Source organism: Manihot esculenta, chromosome 3, assembly GCF_001659605.2.
Source record: "Manihot esculenta cultivar AM560-2 chromosome 3, M.esculenta_v8, whole genome shotgun sequence".
Lineage (NCBI taxonomy): Eukaryota > Viridiplantae > Streptophyta > Magnoliopsida > Malpighiales > Euphorbiaceae > Manihot > Manihot esculenta.
In genome coordinates this window covers 30,346,403-30,365,629 of record NC_035163.2, presented here as the reverse complement: position 1 = coordinate 30,365,629, position 19,227 = coordinate 30,346,403, and the positions used below count along the sequence as shown (strand labels likewise).

Sequence of the window (19,227 nt, the reverse complement as noted above, 5' to 3'; positions counted from 1 at the left end):
CATGCTGGATGAGACTGCAGGTTTGTCCTTCCAACCGATGTTCATGTAGATGTTGAGAACAACAATATGATATGTGTTTTAGTGCCTGTAGGCACTTAGTTTGATGGTCAAAACTGGCTTTCGGGAAAAAGAAAAATTGCTTAATTAGCCAGCCGTTTACTTGTTAACTCAAATCTTTTACCCGGAGATGAGAAGTATAAAACATCACTCCTTGAAAAGAGAAGATCTAGGTGAACTCTGATGTTAATTAGTTGAATGTAGTACGCCAAATGTGGCCACATCTCCCCCTATAGCCGCAAGAGCCATATCGGAAATTGGGGCTAAGACTGTGAATTACAAACACAAGCTGTCTAAAGTTGCTAATACCTTCGGGGTTCAGACATGAGACATCCCAATCGCAGGCCTTGTCAGTTTAAATTTTTATATTTACTTTTGCCATTTTGGAGTTTCCTAAAATCAAGGTTTTCAAGGAGCAATTAGTTTCATACATCTATTTTTCTAGCATTCACTGATAATGATAATGATAAGATTTTATCATAAATTATTCATCTTCAATTATAATAAAGTCTCCTCATCATCTTCATAAATAAGACCTTTTAACGGCAAAAATAATTAGTAATAAATAAGACCTTTTAACGGGAAAAATAATTAGTAATTTAGTAATTAATAATAATTGCATATGAGTAAATTTAAAAAATTTTAGATTTTATTTTTTTTATTCTCAATTAAAAAAAAAACAAAAACAATTAAAATTGTTTAATTATCAGAGCGAAAGTGGGTTTATTGGACAGATAATTATCGAATTCAACATTGCAATTACATTTTTAATATAAAAAAATTATTTAATTTTATACTATTGTTTAAAAATTATTTAGATAAATATGAATAAAAGTAAATTATAAAAAATTACAAAAATTTTGTTTATAAAAGGTAAAGATAGTTCGAAATCTAAAGAAGAACACAGAAGTAGTTAATATCCAAAATAAATATATATGGTTGGCCAGTTGGCCAAATGATTAATGAAGAAGACAAATATGATAAATAGAAAAGAATAATATGAAAAAGACAACGATATGCATGATTAACTCGAAAATTATTTAAAGAGATAACAAAAAAAAAAGGTAATTCATCACTATAGAATTCAATAAATTTAAATTGATATTAATTTAATTAAATTTTAAATTAGTTTTATATTAATATAATCTTAATCCTTTCCTCTCAAAAAATAACTTTACAACTTCTATGTTTATATGGTTTAAGAAAATGTAACCTATATATAATTAAATTAATAATTTTTTACCCACTTATTAATTAAATAATTCATGTTACTCGATTTTTTAAAATTAATAAATTTATTTTTTAATATATAAAAAAAGATATCATAATAATTTTAATTAAAAAATAAAATAACCTAATTTAAAATGAATAAAAATGGACTCATTGTGGGACGAGATAACTTTTCTCTCAATTCAATAAGCGTCGAGAAATGTACTTAAAATATATATGGAGTGTCAGATAAGATAAAAGAAGAAAAAACGATTATTTTTCTTTGTTGTAACTTAATTTTTACCACTTAATATATCATTTTGGGAAGAGCGTGAATGAAAAATAGATTTTATTTTTGAAATTGGTAAAAAATTTTTTTTTTTTTTATGTAGATTCAGTCTGTAATAAATTAAAAATAAAAAATAATTTTTTTATGCATATCCTACTAAAATTATTGTCTCATTTCTTTGTTTGGATTGTGTAAATATTTATCGTTGATCCTCGAGGGTTTGAGATCCTCGATGATTAGTAGCTAATAAAATTATTAAACATTGTAAAATTTATTGAAAGCAAGTATTGTGCTTGGTGAAAGATCGGCTAGAATTTTCTTTATTTGTAAGGTTGTCACGATTAAATTAAGTTGTATAGAAAATAAATAGAGTAAAATAACCAAATTCCTCTTATTTTCCTTACTTTCCTTCTATCAACACTGGGTATTAATTTGTGTTTTGGCCCTTACTTTCATTGCCTCTGCAATAACATCATTTTTTTAGAAAAAAATTCATTTATCACATTTTATATAAATTAAAGTATTAATATAGTTAAATTAATAATTGTTAATGTATTTATATTCATATTGCACATCAAAAAATAAATAATTCATGTATTTAAAATTATTTTTAAAATTAATAAGTTTTTTTAATAAATATTAATATGAATTTATTAGAAATTAATAAATGAATTAATATTTTAAATGGAAGATTATTAACCAAAGCAGTCTCATCGTCTCTTATAACAAATGCATAGAAGCTGAAGTATCAGAGTCTCGATTGTATTCTCTCGGTGGTGCGTATGAAGAAGATGCTTTCAGGGTGGCTACGGAGATTGATTTTCCTCCGCCCAGAGGAAAATCTTTGGAGATCAAGACTGGTTGCTGCCATGGTATGCTCTGTGTATCCATTGAAGATGATAACTCCCTTGTCTTATGGAATCCATCTATAGGCATCTGTCGCGGAGTATGTGGGCTTGGATTCGATCCGAGCATGGATGATTACAAAGTGGTGAGTTTCTGTGAAAAACATTTTTTTTTTTTTCAGTGAAAAGGAACGAGTGGAGAAATCTTGGTAAGTTAGCTTACTATCTTTTCTACGAGGGGGTTCCTGCAAATGGATGCCTTTACTGGGCTGCTGGTAAGAACCACAACTTTGCAGACCGAATTTTACGTCTCAATCTATCAGATGAAACGTTCATGGAGGTTCCTCGTCCTCCTCGTGTTTCATCCATTTCTCCACCTATTTAGTATCGAGGAGATGGGATGGGGATTTCTATGTACCAGATGAATTTTACTTGCTGTCTCGTCATCAAACTTATTATCGCTTGCTTCCAAAATGCTTCACCAAAAATGGTAAACTTGTGGTCTCTGTGAGACGCAAGAGGTTTGTAATGTACGATGGACGCAGGTATCAGGAACTTCACATTCAAGGACTCGGAGATTGCCGCTATGAGAAGGCTATTGTCTACACTGAGAGCCTGATTTCACCTGGCAGCATTCGTGGGATGAATGATATGGACTAAGCTTTGCAGCCTAATATGTGCTATAGTTTTCAATATACTAGTCTCCTTTGTCTTTGACAATTATAGGAGGTTTATTCTATGTTCCCCCTTTAGTTGTGAAGATGCAAAAGTTGACCAAATGTGGGAGATGTCTTAGCATCATCTCTCTTTCCTATGTAAGAGCCTGTTTCAACCAGTAGCTACTATGGGTATACTGCCTTTTAATAACCTAAACAATGTCCCCAGAGATTTATCAGAAGGGGAATGTTCAATTAAGTATGATATTTTATTTTTCTTATTTTACGTAAAACACGTGTGTTTATGTTTGAAACATACGCCATTTAAGTTTTATCTTAAATATATTTATAAAATATGCAAATTCTATTACCAACGTGAAATGATTATATATAATGATAACGTTATATTTATAATCTATTATTCACTAAATTATAAAATTAAGTTATTTTAATTATAAAATTATATTATAAGAGTTAAATATAATTAATTTATGAGTATAAGAAGCTAAATTTATTATTAGTAGTAGTAGTAATGGAAGCCAATTCTAGAAATTTTATTAATATACTTTTTAAAAAAATTTAAAAATTATCACTAATATTAATTGGTTTCATTCTTCTTAAATATTTCTTATTTACAATTATAAAGTAATGGATTATATAATTATATTATTAATTTTATCTACAAATAAAATTAATTACACAAAATGATGTTCATTATTTAAATGTTATAGTGAACTATTATACCTAAATTTGGTTCATAGTGAATTGAAGATATAAATAATTAAGTTGGTTTTATTTCATATAACTTTTTGAGAAATATTTTATTTATTCTTTATTGATATGTTTTTATTTTTTATATATTAAAAAATTAAATAAAATTTATTATTTTAACTGTATTATATATATCCTATGAAAAAATATATGGAATATGAAAAGGTCTCAGAGATTAGAGGGTAATGGGAGTACAAGAAAACTATAGGGGCATAATGGCTATAAAAATATACATATGGGGTAAATTTGTGAATTAAAAAACTATAAAAGACGCGTTTGGTGAAAACAAATACAAGGAAATAACACCCCACCGTAATTCCACTCATTCTGCGTTTTGGTTTTGTGGTATAAGCGAGAGAAGAGAGAGAAAAACGCCGAAGAGAAGGTTTTTCCCAAAGCGAAAGATAGAAGCGAATTAGGGAGCCAGCGAAAGTAGTCTATGTTTTATATCCTTTAATCCTATTCATAACTAATCCCATTTAAAAAACGACCGTTGAAATCATTCCCGCCATGGTCGACCTCCACCCGCATCAGCTCCGCCAGGAGCCACAACCCTCTTCAGACCACTTAGAGAAGACAAAGTCTCTGATATGTGCCCTTAACCTCGTCTCTCGTGACCTCCCTCTTCCTCCTGACCTCTTCAACACCGTCTACTCCATCTACTCCAGTGCTCAAAGTGACGATGATGGTACTCTCGACGGTGCGGCCCACGATGGGAACGAACTGGTACGTGTTCTAGGGATACCCTTTTGCTCCATTGCTTTTTCGCTTCTGGGATTTGTCTATTGAATGGGGGGTTTGAGGTTTAGTTCGGAGTAATTTCTGAATTTGAGGGGTTTGGCGGCGTCCTTGGGATACCCTTTTCTGAATTGCTTTTTTGTTTTTCGGATTCTGGGGTTTCTATGAGAAATTTAAGATCTTAGCTCTGGGATTTTCTCTCGTGTGTGGAAAATTTTGAGTTTATTAGGATTGTTCAGCGATGATAATTATTGTGAACTTTGGTTTCGGATTTGTCTGTGCATCGGTTCTTTTTGTGCTTGTTTTATGGTACATATGTGATATTATTAGGGATTCGTGGAGTCATGTCACACCCTTTTTCTCAATTCAATTTATGCAGTGAAGAGGGAATAGTGAAAATTTTTGGTTTCTTCGAGGTTGATGGCTTCTATTTGTTGTTGATAATTGTTAAATGCCATTCTATATATTTGTAATGCTACATTTGATTCTAACTAGCTTCTGAAGCCTATGCATTAAATTTTTTTTAGTGGAGATTTAGAAATTATTGTATATTTAATTAGGTCTTATCTTTATATGTTATAGTTAATCTAATTATTCAAATATAATTTTGATCTAATTATTAACTCAAATGCAATAAAATAAAATAATTAAGGATGTATATGGTATAGTATAAAAATTTAATATAACATAGATATTTATATGAATTTATAAATTTAATGTCTTACTTCTTTCACACTTGTACTCTTGTATAATCCTAAAAAAAATATAATAAATATTAAAAAGCTAAACCTAGCTTGCATTGTTTAAGAGTTTACAGCCTGCAAATTTTCAATATTATTATAATTAAATAATAAATCATGTGTCGTTGAAAAAGAGATAACATGAAGCAAGCTGAGCTTTCCCAGGAGATATGTTTATCATGTGGCTTTCTAAATTGTACCTATTTTACTTTTAATGCTATTATACTTTATTTAATATACTTTAATCCAGTGATATATGCGTGTAGAAATTATTATTACGAATACATTAAAATTAATTATAGAAAAGTAATGAGAAAGAGATATACTGAATATAATGAGTATGATAATGGATAAAAAAAAGTAAGTATTTGCTTGTAAATGCAATAAAACATGAATAGTTATTTAAATATATATTTGTATGTAAATATAATAAAATGGTAAAAAATAAATTTTTGATATTTTATATATTAAAAAATGTCCCTCTAATATGTATTTGAATCAAAATAATAATAATGTTAAAATTATAAAAAATATAACATGAGAATTATGCTTATTAAAGATAAAACGGACGACATCAAATGAAAATCTTTGTTATAATTACTATGTGTATTGATTGTGTGTAAATGATTTTTTTAGTTTTATTTTTTATATTATGTACGACATCAAATGAAAATCTTTGTTATAATTACTATGTGTATTGATTGTGTGTGAATGATTTTTTTTAGTTTTATTTTTTATATTATGTACATGATTTTTTAAATTACTCCTTTAGAGAACAATTTAAATCCAGAGTCAATTAAGATTTTCATAAAAAAAAATTTATCATCCATTAACCTAATATGTATTCATGACTCAAATTAATTAAAGAAACCTATATCTTATCAAATTTATGTCATATTTCAAATTTTTACTTCCAAAAGCAAAGTTTTTTTTTTCCTGAGAAGTTTCCTTGTTTGTTCTTTTTCTTTAATAATCATCCTCTTGGTGTTTTTAGTTTGAACTTCATATTGACATAGGTCTTTGTTTTTTGATTCTTGTCTTTGATTTATATTTGGTATGTTATTTAACTTTTATGCAGCAAGAGGACCTGGGGATTCCTACGGGCGGAGACTTGATGACTGACCTTGAGGATGCACTATTAAAGCAAAGGCCTAATTGCACGTCAGGTTTTGTATTGGGGGAATCAAGGGAAAAGCGATATCAAGGTCATATTCTGCATCGGGTACATGAACTTGAAGGTTGTCATCTTTCATAAAGGATTATCTTCTGGCAATTTTTTTTAATGGAATATTTGATGAGGGGAAATCTCAATTTGTTCCTTTTGCCCATTCATGGAGCAATAATCTGTGAATGCTTGTTTAGCTAAAAGATGCACATATATAGTAGTAGAGATTTAATGGTTTTGTAATGATGATTTTGCCAATTAGATAGTCTAATTTTCCATATATATATATATATACATACATGTATGTATATGTCTGTTTAGATTAATTTAGATTATGGTTTAGATGACCTTAGAAAAGACTACTAAAAAATATATGTGTTTTGTGTCAGAACTGCCTTCAACCAGAGGCGAGGACCTGCAGACCAAGTGCTTACTTGAACTTTATGGACTAAAGGTAAACTTGATTTATTAAAATTGCTGGTATAAAGTACTCGTGCATTTTTATTTGAGAGTAAAAGCTGTCGTCTGAATTGATGACAAGACAGCATTTGGTTGTTCTACAGTGGAATGATATTTCTCCTAGAAACTTGTTGCTTAATTGGATGAGAATCAATTTTTTATCTAAAGCAGAAATCTTTTTCTCCCCTTTCTAGAAACATGATGCACTTTATTGCTGATTCTTGGGATATGGAGAAGTTTTTGAGAGCCTGTAAAACAAACCTAAATGTAGCTAAATTACAAATTACTAATTTCCTTTTTGGTGTTTTGCTGAATTCATTTCCAAAGCAGCTTTTTGGTCGATTTTAGCAGATGATTTTTTTTTTTTTTTTTCCTTTGGGGATTGAGGGATGACATTTGCTTTGTCCTTGTGGGCAAGGACTTTTCTGGCAGCTAGCAGAGTTGCAGAGGAAAGTACGGTCTGAAGTGAGTTCAGAGTATTGGCTTTACTTGAATTGTGCATCTTCTGATAAACAGTTATTTGACTGGGGTATGATGACATTGCGCCGTCCATTATATGGCGTAGGAGATGCATTTGCCACAGAAGCTGATGATCAATTCAGGAAGAAACGGGATGCGGAGGTTATTCCACTTTCTTCTTCTTCCTCCTTTTTATTCACAGTCACACAAACACATGCTCCTGACTTGCCCTATAATGTAACTCCAGCAATCTGGAAGCTTTCAATAGTAAGATGCATAAAATTACCAACCCAGAAAAAATAAAAACTTTTAATGCTAAATGAGTGTCAAATATGTAGTTGTAGTGGCATCTTGTTTGATGATGTAATGAAAAAAAAATTGATGCAGAGGCTTTCGAGGTTAGAAGAAGAAGAAAGGAACCAAATAGAGACTAGAAAGAGAAAATTTTTTGCTGAAATACTTAATGCAGTTCGAGAGTTCCAATTGCAAGTTCAGGCTGCTCTTAAGCGCAGGAAGCAAAGGAATGATGGGATCCAGGTATGTTGTTGCCTCGTTGTTTTTTCATCTCATGCTTATATTACTTTTGCATGAAAAGAATGCTTGACATATTAGATGGATGTCAAAACAGCTATCTGAAATGTATGTGTGAGCAAAAATGAAATCCTATGGGTACCTATGTTGAATAAAAGAGCGGCAGATAATTTCTTATAGTTATTTGGACATGTAGGAATAGATTCATGCACCATTAATTTGAAAAGCAATAACAGAAATCAAAGCAATAATAATCATATACGAGTTGAAGCATCCTTAACTAATGCTAGTATGAAATAATGATGTTTCTTTCTAGGTATCACTGTGTATGGATTAAATAGTATGTTAAACTTTTTGTATATGTTATAGTAGCTTGATTGATCATTACTGTTCTTAGCATAACATATGGGTATTGTAGGCATGGCATGGAAGGCAAAGGCAGCGTGCTACTCGAGCTGAAAAACTGAGGTTCCAAGCCCTGAAGGCGGATGATCAAGAAGCTTATATGAGATTAGTAAAGGAGAGCAAGAATGAGAGACTTACAATGCTTCTTGAAGAGACGAATAAACTCCTTGTTAATTTGGGTGCTGCAGTTCAGCGTCAAAAAGATGTAAAACATTCAGATGGCATTGAATCCTTAGAAGAGTCAGAAGCTGATTCTGAGTTGGATCCTTCAAGAAATGAAAGCCCAGGGGAGACACCTGAGGAAGATGCAGACATCATTGATTCTGATCACAATGATGATACTGGCGATTTACTTGAAGGTCAGCGGCAGTATAACTCAGCCATTCATTCAATTCAGGAGAAGGTAAACACTAAAGCCTAGTTCTCCACATCATTTCAATTTCAAGATTTTTTTGCACGTACTTGTTACTTAATTTCCATGCTTTAAAGTTAGTAATTTGGTATTTCTATGCAGTAAAGCTCTTGACATATACATACTATTTAGTGTGCAAATAACACTTATAGGAACAAGAGTTTATATGTGCTTGCAATTTGAACCTTCTTGATTAAACCTTATATTGACATTTCTATTATGGCAATTTATGTAAGTACTTTGGTCAACCAGTCAATCTTTAAAAATTTTTAACTTGTGGGTATTTCTAAATATAATGGCCTGGATTCAACTATTAAGAATGACCACAAGGATTACGTCCTGATGGACCTGTTTGAGACCCTTTTGAGAGTCTGACTCTGAGACCCTACTTAAGTGAGATCAACCTTGAGTGGTGGCCTTCCCCCCTCTAGTGATTAACGCAACATTAACTGGTATGCATCGTTTTTCCTGTCATTTTCAGTCGGACAACTTTTTTGTATCTTGAATTGGTTGGATGGGCATGATTATTTAATTAAGTCCAGCCTTGAGAGATGAAGCTGTCAAGTTGGAGGCCTATGAATAATGGGTCCATGGCTTGTGATGAGGGTCAATTTAGGAATTTTCGGCGTATTTTGTATATGGGTTTAGGTTGTTAGGTGTTGCATTTAAGCTTTTATACTGATTGGAAATGGTAAAGCCCCGTTTTGCAGTGAGGTTCTAAATCAAAAGAGGTGGTTTTTAGAAAAAGCAGGATTTCCAGTGCCATTGGAAAAAAAAGTGCTTTTCTCAACAAGCTTTAATGGCAATGCCAAATAAACTCTAAATTATTTTAAGTTTTGAGCATGATTAAAGAAAATATAGCTGTGTCAAAAAAGTTGATTAATAGAAAAAGGCTACATTGTACATTTTCTAGGCAGGTCAGTTCTGACTTCTGAGAGGTTTGATCATTAGAGAAAGAGGGAGAAAAAAATGGGATGAGTTTAGATACTGATTAGCATGATGAAAGAACGAAAATTTAAAGTCGTCAGGGTGTAGTTGGATTGTTGTATCAGCTGAATCTAGAGAAAGAAAGAGAACTTCTGAACAATATTAGAGGGAGAAGAAGAAGAAGAAAGAGGTCATACTTGGGATGCATGTATTTGAATGCAAACAAAAATTGCTTCAGCTTAAATTCCCATGTGGCCAGGTTCAGCATTCTTTTTACCTTATGTAGATTCTTGAAGTTGCAGAAAGTTTATTGCAATCTTCATACTATGGTTAATCTTAGCATCTAACTAAGTTGCATTGTGAATCAGGTAACAGAGCAGCCATCCATTCTTCAGGGTGGACAATTAAGATCATACCAGTTAGAAGGGCTTCAATGGATGCTTTCTTTGTTCAACAACAATTTAAATGGAATTTTAGCCGACGAAATGGGATTGGGCAAGACAATACAAACTATTTCATTGATTGCTTATCTGAAGGAGAAAAAAGGTGTCTGTGGACCACACTTGATAGTGGCTCCAAAGGCTGTACTACCCAATTGGATCAATGAATTCTCAACCTGGGTTCCTGAGAATGAGTATGTGGAAGGTTTCCTTGATTTACTAGTCTTTCTCAGATTGCAAATGTATTGCGTACATATGCATGCCATGTACCAATTTCTTTGAAAGTGCTCATATTTTTTCTTCCTGACAGGATTAAAGCTATTCTTTATGATGGGCGTCTAGATGAGAGAAAGGCATTAAGAGAACAGTTGTCAAGAGATGGAAACTTTGATGTGTTGATCACACACTATGATCTAATCATGAGAGATAAAGCATTTTTGAAAAAAATACACTGGCTCTACATGATCGTTGATGAAGGGCATCGATTAAAGAATCATGAGTGTGCTCTTGCACGAACTCTTGTCACCGGGTATAGTACTACATTTACACTGTCTTGGATTTGAACTTTAAAGTTCTCATGAAGTGCTTTATTTTTGGTCTTTCAGTCATTTTGATTGAATATCTTGTTCTTTGCTTTGGCATGTAAAATGATGAACCCTGTTCTTGCTTATAGTGTTCCCCCCCCCCCTTTTTTTCAGAACGATAGCAGCTAATTTATCTAAATCAGCTAAGTTGTTCCTCTTTATGTCAGTTATCAAGCTTAATCATGTTACAGGCCCCCCAACCTTAGGCTAAAGCAGTTTTTGGATAGTGAACTGCACTTGCGTTTTAGGGGTTCTGTGGTAATAATGTTCAAGGAGCAATTTATTGCATTTGCAGACTGGCCAAGGACATAGAATATCTTCCTGTTCCACTTCTGCCAGCCTGGATTGTCTGGCAGTATAGGAATCGGGAATTAGGATAGCCGGACTGTTCTCTTTTTTCCCCTTCTGCTTTTTTTTTTTGCTTAAACTTGCATTTCTGAACTTTTTTCTCTTGAAAATAAATGTGAAAAATTTAAATCTTTTTCCCCTTTTCACTTGATACATTCAAATGTATCTACCTAGCATTATGATGATGTTTCCAATTTTATTTGATCATTGATTTTTTTTTCCTTTTACAGATCTAGTTTTAAGGTGTTTTCTTACTTTTCTTAGGGCTCAATAATGTTTTGGATATAATTTTTTCAACAATATTAATAACGCTTTCTGATTAAATTTGACTTGTATGCAGGTACCAGATTCAACGTAGACTTCTACTAACTGGAACTCCAATACAGAATAGCTTACAAGAATTATGGTCCCTGCTTAATTTTCTCCTCCCACATATCTTTAATTCAGTTCAGAACTTTGAGGAGTGGTTCAATGCTCCTTTCGCTGATAGGGGTGATGTTACTCTTACTGATGAGGAGCAGCTGTTGATCATTCGACGCTTGCATCATGTAGATGTTGCTTTTGACCTTTTTGAAAGTCTTCAATATTCTTTTAGGACACAGTTAACTTATCTATCTACTTGATTGTCAGGTTATTAGGCCATTTATATTGAGGAGGAAAAAAGATGAGGTGGAGAAATACCTTCCTGGGAAGTCCCAGGTTATCCTGAAATGTGATATGTCAGCATGGCAGAAAGTATATTACCAACAAGTTACAGAGATGGGCAGAGTTGGCTTACATACTGGTTTGTTGTCTATGTGACTTTTCTCTACATGTTTTCACCTTATTGTATGAAATTAAATTACAAATTTTTATTTATTTGTTTGTTTTTTGTCAAATTTTACACATTTTTATTGGGTGAGCGCAAAGCAGAAAGTTTTGCTATTTTACCACCGAGTGACTTAGCATTTGCCAATTTATGGAACATAACTTTGCTATGCAAACAACAATTTGCAGGCTCTGGGAAATCAAAAAGTCTACAGAATTTGTCCATGCAGCTCAGAAAGTGCTGTAACCACCCATACCTTTTTGTTGGAGAATATAATATGTGGCGGAGAGAAGAAATCATAAGAGCTTCTGGAAAATTCGAACTACTTGATCGATTACTTCCAAAACTCCGAGCAACAGATCACAGAGTGCTGCTTTTCTCACAAATGACCCGTCTTATGGACATTCTTGAAATTTATTTGCAACTAAATGATTATAAGTATCTTCGACTTGATGGCTCAACAAAAACAGAGGAAAGAGGAACTTTACTAAAGCAGTTCAATGCTCCAGATTCACCTTATTTCATGTTTCTCTTGAGTACTCGTGCTGGAGGACTTGGTTTGAATTTACAAACAGCTGATACTGTAATAATATTTGATAGTGATTGGAATCCTCAAATGGACCAACAAGCAGAGGATCGTGCACATCGTATTGGGCAAAAGAAGGAAGTTAGGGTCTTTGTGTTGGTTAGTGTTGGATCAATAGAAGAGGTTATTTTAGAGCGTGCAAAACAGAAGATGGGAATCGATGCCAAAGTTATCCAGGCAGGACTTTTTAACACAACATCCACAGGTATGCTAATGCCATTCAATTATTAGTTATTCATTTACTATATGCTCTCAAAACTCTTCTTACCAAATTCCTGCTCAGCTTTTTCCTCCCTTCTTTCTTTTTTGGATGAATGGAGAACTTGTTCAAGATGATATATCATTGCCTGTGCAGCTCAGGACAGACGAGATATGTTAGAGGAGATAATGCGTAGAGGAACAAGTTCACTTGGAACAGATGTGCCAAGTGAGAGAGAAATTAACCGACTTGCAGCCCGATCCCCAGAAGAATTTCGGATTTTTGAGGAGATGGATAAGGAGAGAAGGCAAAATGAGAACTATAGATCTCGTCTCATGGAAGAGCACGAGGTACCTGAATGGGCATATTCCCACCCTGACAAGGAAGACAAAGCCAAAAGATTTGACCAGAATAATACTGCTGTCTTGGGAAAGCGGAGAAGGAAAGAAGTCACATATGCTGATACATTAAGTGATTTACAATGGATGAAGGCTGTAGAGAGTGGACAGGACATATCGAAGCTGTCAACCAAAGGAAGAAGACGCGAACATCTTCCATCTGAGGGTAATGAATCAGCTAGTAATAGTACTGGAACAGAAAAAAAGGCTCTCGATTTGAGGAATGAGATCATTCCTACGGCAAGTGAAGGAACGAGTGAAGATACTTGTTCAACCCCGAAGAGATTCAAGCCTGATGGAGGAATTCATGGAAAACCTGAATATCAAGGTGAAGAGAAGTCTGAACATCAAGGAACCATAGGAAACAGTTGGAGCGGGCATGTACTTACATGGAATGCTCATAAGAAGAAGAGATCTAGCTATATCATCCAGAGTTCGTCCTCTGATTCCAGAGGGCAGAATTCCAATGGAAGAGGAAATGGTTGGGTCTAATTTAACCTTTCAAAGTGACGATGGAATTCTGCAATTCCCTTAGCCTTTTTACCTTTTGTTGCTGAGCTTGAATGGAGTCGTCAACGTTGGCCTTTGAAGTCGCCTCTCTAACTGCTTGCTTGTTGATCATGCACAATTTCTCTCTTTTCTGGCATCTGCAACTTGGCTTGCGCAAATCAGCAACCAATGTAACATTAACCCAATTTATGAAAGGTGCCGCTTCTCATCTCCACTGGCTTCCGACAGGGACTGCTCCGGATTGGATGAGGATTGCAAAGCTGTGGCCTCTTCTATTTAATGGGTTACTTGTAATATTACGTATAAGGAAGAATGTTATGCTTCCCTCCTAATCTGTGAAATGTACCTTTCATTTTTATTCTGGCTTTTCATTTTTGAAGCTGGATGATTAGCTCACAGACTTCACACAGCGATGCATCGTAGATGAGAGGGTTTTGGCTGAAAATTTTGATATTTGCAGGATAAGGACGATATGGTAATAAATATTTCTGGATATGAAATAAATATAAAGTGGATTTAAATCCAGAACCCTGCTTAATTCATTCAAAATCATACTGAAATTGGTCCGGCCTAATTCAAATTGGACCTTCATGTGTGAATCGTAAACAAAGAAATTATTTTCTCATTGGTACGGTTCATTTTATAAAAGGAAGTTAAACTAAATTATTATAAAATTAAATATAAATTTTAATTTTTTTTTAAATAATTTTTTTTAAATTGAAAAAAATTAAAAAATTTTATTTTAAATAAGAGAATTATTAAAATTTTTATGAAATTTTTAATTTTAAAAACAGATTGAATCAAAACTAAACCAAAGAGATTTTATGGTCCAAACATTTACTGTAGTTGGAAGCTTTATTTTTTTTCTTTTTTTTTTCCAGCAAGTAGTGCGAGTCCTCAAGCAAGTAAATTGGTCTATCGGGTATGGACTAGTTTAGAAAACAAGATTGATTCATCGAAGCAAAATTGATAAGAAATTGTGATTAACTGATTAAAGCAAAGTTTGTAACAAGAGATTTGTAAAGTTTATTGGTTAATCTGCTACAGAATCTTGCTATCCCACTAACCAAAACGGGATAAATAGCTAATGAAAAAGCAGATGGAAAGATTCTACAAAAGCCTTCCATGCTAATAAAAGGTCTGTTGGTTTAATTTCAATCACAGGCACTGTTCTGCTCAGCATTCTAAGATTGTACAGAACAGTCCATCCAAAAGCTGTGAGCATCTCCTGCATTAATTATCTTCCAAGGACCACTGCTACAATAAAATCTATGAAATGAAACTTCTTTAGAATAACAGAATCCCTATTCATCTCCCTTAACTTCAAGATTATTCAGTTTGGATTCCAAGTCATGCTGATCACCATCATTCTCTCCATATTCTTCATCATCATCACATCCTTCAGGACTATTATCATCCAAGGGCCCAAGCATGCCAGGGAGTTTCTTAAAAATTTCCTTCACCTCATCAATGCCTTCATCTGAGATGTAATTCCCATTTATATTCAGCAACTTAAACTCAGGCTTCTGTACAACAATTTGCGACAAGACCCGAGCCCCAGCCCTTACTATGGAGTTGGTACTCATATCAACTTCATTCAACTGAAGATGGCCTTCTTCCAAGGCCTTGCTAATCTGGATAACACCTTCATCCTTCAGCTCATTTTCAGCCAAGTTCAACTTGCTCAGATTCTGCTTCACTGCTACACAAGCAGACAAAGCAGGTGCAGCTTCAGCTGTTATCTCATTTCCAGCCATATCCAATACCTCAAGTGCAGGGGCTGATTCCTTGAGAGAATTAGCTATGGCAATGGCACCCTCATCTTCCAAATTCAGATAACTTAGATAAACCTCAGCGAGACCCGCATGCTTGGAAAGAGCTTTACTTAGAGCAATTCCAGCTTCTGCACCAAACATGTTGTCTCGCAGGTCAAGCTTCTTCACATGAGTGCAACTCTCAAGTGCTTCTGACAAGGCAATTCCTCCTTCCGTGCCTATTCTAGTCGAAGAGCATCGGAAATCCTCCAGTAAAGGAGAACGCTTCACAACATCAGAAATGGCAAATGCTCCAGGATCTCCTGTCATATTATTATGGAAATGAAGGATTCTAAGCTTCTCTGTGGAAGGAATCAATTCACAAACTGCTCGTGCAGCTTCTTCTGAAATGCCATCATTCATTAGATAAAGCTCCTCCAAGCAACTCTGTGATTGAAGTAGTGCCCCAAAGGCCCTTACACCCTTCTCCCCCAAGGCATTGTTTGAAAGATCCAAGGACTTCAGAGTGCTACCTTCAAGAGCAGAAGAAAACATATTCATAACTTCAAGAGCTTCTGCCTCTGGTCTTCCAGCAATGAAATCTGACAAATCAACTTCCTTTAACTGATCCTTGATTGCAACCAAAATGGGTTGAGCAACACAGGCAGCTTCTAGACCAAAGCTTCTATTACTAAAGCATATCTTACTAAAAGAATTTCCTGGCTCCTTTAATGGTCTTAGTATATCCTCAGCCTCCCTTGCATTGATAAAGGACCGTGGACCTTTAGATATATCGAAAACATTATTACAGGATGCAGCAACTTCCTCAGATGCCTGGACTGCTCTATCCTTTTGTGCAGGACCTCTCTTAAGAACTTCCAAAATTAGCTTACTACATTCCTTTGCATAAAGCTGAACAGCAGACCCTCCATCACCATCTGGCTCCATTTCGTAATGTTTGTCTGCGGTGACAAAAGCAACATCTTCAATTCTTTTTGCATTCTCCTCAGCCTCCTCTTTGCTCAGAATGCCATACTTCTGGGCGAAAATTGACTTAGTAGTGAGATTTCCGGTGATACGTGTCACAAGCATTTGCCTTGTGTTTTGGCTAGGTGGCCATAATTTAATTGAAAATGGGCGTTGTTGTAACTTCACTGTTGCAGTATCCATTGTAAAATAAAGAACCTGCAAATGGGGGCTGAAAAACATTAGCACTTGCACTTCAATTAAGACAATTAAAAAAGAAAATCCAACGAACCCAAGGAAAGAGGGAGCAAAGAAAAAGGATTAAAATTGCTGTTGATATCCTAGACAAAAAAAAAATGTCAACCAAACTCAAGTAAGCCTTAATCCTTACCTAGTTGGGGCAGCTTCAGCTATATGGATCCTTGTCCTCAGCTGCAGTTATGTGAAAAAAAATCAACTAATTAATCGCTGAAGTTAAAGATTGCCAGAAACTCACCGTTTCGCAAAGCAAAAATGGGGTTGAAAAAGCTAGGAATATCAGCAAGAAGAGAGAGAAAATAAAATTTACAGAAGGGTTGATTCCTGTAAATTCCATCAGCAGCATTAATCCATTAGTTCGAGGAAACATATTGTGAAATATATGCTCTGAAACTTCTCTCTCCCTACTCATCCAACTGCTTTTCAATAAGCAGTATTACCCCTCAGACTAAAGAAATGGTGCCCTATGCCACACTGCTATGCAACTAGATGGTTAGACATTCCTATGAATGCATTTCTCCGCCACCATTAATTTTGTTTCAAGGGCAGACCACTCTCTGTCCCTAAAATTTATTCCATCAAAATTTGATGCTCGTAAATTAATTAGCAGAATCAATCTACGTTTACTCAACCATTTAAAAAACCAAAAAGGTTTCTTTTCGTGTTATTTTTCAGCTAAACCATAATGAAAATCAAATTTCCCAGGCTGTGAACTACAACCATTAACAAAGTATGGGACGTCTTGACCACTGTATCAACAGAGTATAACAGCGTACCATAAGAAGCCACCAGAAATACAGCATAAGAAAAGTGAAAGAGAAAATAATAGATAAAGCAGCAAACAAGAAAGAGAGAGAACAAGCACGAAGAAAATGTGGCATCAATATCACGAAAAGAGCACAAACGCAACAGATGAACAAGTAAATTTTACAAGTTTACATCTCACAAGTTTACTGTTATTAAACGGAGACAAAAAAAAAAAAAAAAATCCCCAGCAATTTCAGAAATTAAAAAATTAGTGAGCGACAGAGAGAGAATACCTACTGTTGTGCAGTTCTATTTGATTTGGAAGAAGCTGTGGAATCTGAAATCAGAGATAGGCTATATAACTGATAATTCTGTAGTGTGGTAAGAGAGAAAGTCTGGAGAGAGAGAGAGAGAGAGAGAGGACTTCAGAGTTTTTTTTTTATTAAAAAAAAAAAGAGAATTATTATTAGTTTATGTATTTTTAAAATTTTTTTAATTATCATTAATTTAAAATCACTTAAATAAGTATTTTTTATTTTATAAAATCACTAATTTAATTTTTACAATTTTAAATATTTATATTATTTAATTTTTTTAATCAAAACTAAAATAAATTAGCTAATAATTTCTTTCACTCAACTAGTTAATTTTTGAAATAGAAAAGAATCTGTTAATTTTGTAAACTAACTAAACTTCTAATAGTAATTTTTTTAAAAAATTATTTATTTTTAAAATTAAATATTTATTTTTAAAATTATCGAAAGTATCTTCTTAATATTATTTTAATTTATTTATAGTATTTAGTTTTACAGTTTATTAAAGTTTTACATAGTGATATTATTTATATTATTAAAATTAAATTAATTATACTCATCTTAAGATGGACTGATGGTTCAGCTTAATTTCATAAAAAAAAAAATTAAATTTTCAATGTTGATTAACAGATTTAATAGAATCAAACTAGAATTAAGAAAAGTCTTTTCAGTTGAATCTTCCACAATAATTCAGTTTCAAACTGTGTATGCATAAACTTGTAAGGTAAATATAAGTGACCATTATAAATTTATTCAAAAGTCTTGCCATATTTTAGTCAGTGGCTAAACTTGTATCATTCATTTAATTAATTTTAATTTTAGATTGAGCTCTGAATTTTTACAGAAAAAAAATCAAGGTTATGAGTGAAAACAATTCAACGGAGGGAGGGCGCTTTTTACTTCACACCACCAAATCATGCGTTCAAAATTTAAAGCAACCACGTGAAAAGTTTGTTATGTGCGTGAAGATGTTGGGTACAGTGGGGACCACCATCCTGTGTCAAATACCAATCACTCACCGTACGACCATAACTGAGCGGTGCCGTCCGGCGATCCATTACCGTTACAGCTTACCAGAGGATTTTGTTGTACTCCCCTAATCTATATTATTTTAGTGCATTTATATATCATGTTTCCCTATGATCCTGATAAATGTATTGTAAAAAGTACTTTAATCAAAAATTAATTTCTTTATAACAATGAAGTTATTTAAATATTTTCTTTTTTTTTTTTACAAAAACTTTAAATATCATGAAAAATAGGAAGGATAAAGTATTAATTTCACTTTAAGTAATAATAATAATAATAATAATACTTTCAATTTTATTTTTGAAATGCATCGTCCAGCATTGATGGACCAAAAAAGACATCTGCAAATTAGTAGATTAATTATCATTTTACTTCTTAAACTTGTAATTATAAAAGAAAAACTCCTATAAATTAGGTATGAGAAGACGTAATATGCACAATGGAAAGCAATTTTCTAGTGGCATCCCTATGATTTAAATCTCTGAAATGAAGAAAGCGATACAATTTGAACAAATTTTTTACTTCTTTTCCAATCAGAATATTTTTTTTTTCTTTAAGTTGTTGGATATTTAACAAATTATTTCAAAAGAATCATAAAAATATTTTGAAATAAGTTGCAGATT

The 19,227-nt window shown here is 33.2% G+C and overlaps 2 protein-coding genes and 1 pseudogene across 6 annotated transcripts; 2 read left to right on the top strand and 1 right to left on the bottom strand.

Annotated features, from left to right (window-relative positions):
• The first annotated feature begins 1 nt into the window (after position 1).
• LOC110611688 lies at positions 2-3,348 on the top strand (annotated as a pseudogene).
• Positions 3,349-4,127: 779 nt separating this feature from the next.
• LOC110611477 (probable ATP-dependent DNA helicase CHR12) lies at positions 4,128-13,894 on the top strand. 2 transcript variants are annotated; one of them, XM_021751851.2, is made up of 12 exons: positions 4,128-4,553; positions 6,384-6,543; positions 6,860-6,924; positions 7,362-7,550; positions 7,776-7,925; positions 8,338-8,727; positions 10,032-10,297; positions 10,414-10,632; positions 11,376-11,583; positions 11,666-11,819; positions 12,032-12,634; positions 12,785-13,894. In XM_021751851.2, the coding sequence occupies exons 1-12, from the start codon at positions 4,338-4,340 to the stop codon at positions 13,516-13,518; spliced, it is 3,354 nt and encodes a 1,117-aa protein (XP_021607543.1). In that variant the 5' UTR covers positions 4,128-4,337; the 3' UTR covers positions 13,519-13,894. The 2 variants fall into 2 exon arrangements, with proteins under 2 accessions (XP_021607543.1, XP_043811082.1); XM_043955147.1 differs by lacking the exon at positions 7,362-7,550.
• Positions 13,895-14,502: 608 nt separating this feature from the next.
• Positions 14,503-17,673, bottom strand: LOC110610650 (RAN GTPase-activating protein 2). Of its 4 annotated transcripts, none has more exons than XM_021750674.2 (3): positions 17,559-17,673; positions 16,648-16,688; positions 14,503-16,475 (listed from the first exon to the last, which is right to left on the bottom strand). In XM_021750674.2, the coding sequence occupies exon 3, from the start codon at positions 16,458-16,460 to the stop codon at positions 14,841-14,843; it is 1,620 nt and encodes a 539-aa protein (XP_021606366.1). In that variant the 5' UTR covers positions 16,461-16,475; positions 16,648-16,688; positions 17,559-17,673; the 3' UTR covers positions 14,503-14,840. The 4 variants fall into 4 exon arrangements, with proteins under 4 accessions (XP_021606366.1, XP_021606365.1, XP_021606364.1 ...); XM_021750673.2 differs by having other exon boundaries at positions 17,555-17,671; XM_021750672.2 differs by having other exon boundaries at positions 16,648-16,838; positions 17,559-17,643.
• Positions 17,674-19,227: the final 1,554 nt, after the last annotated feature.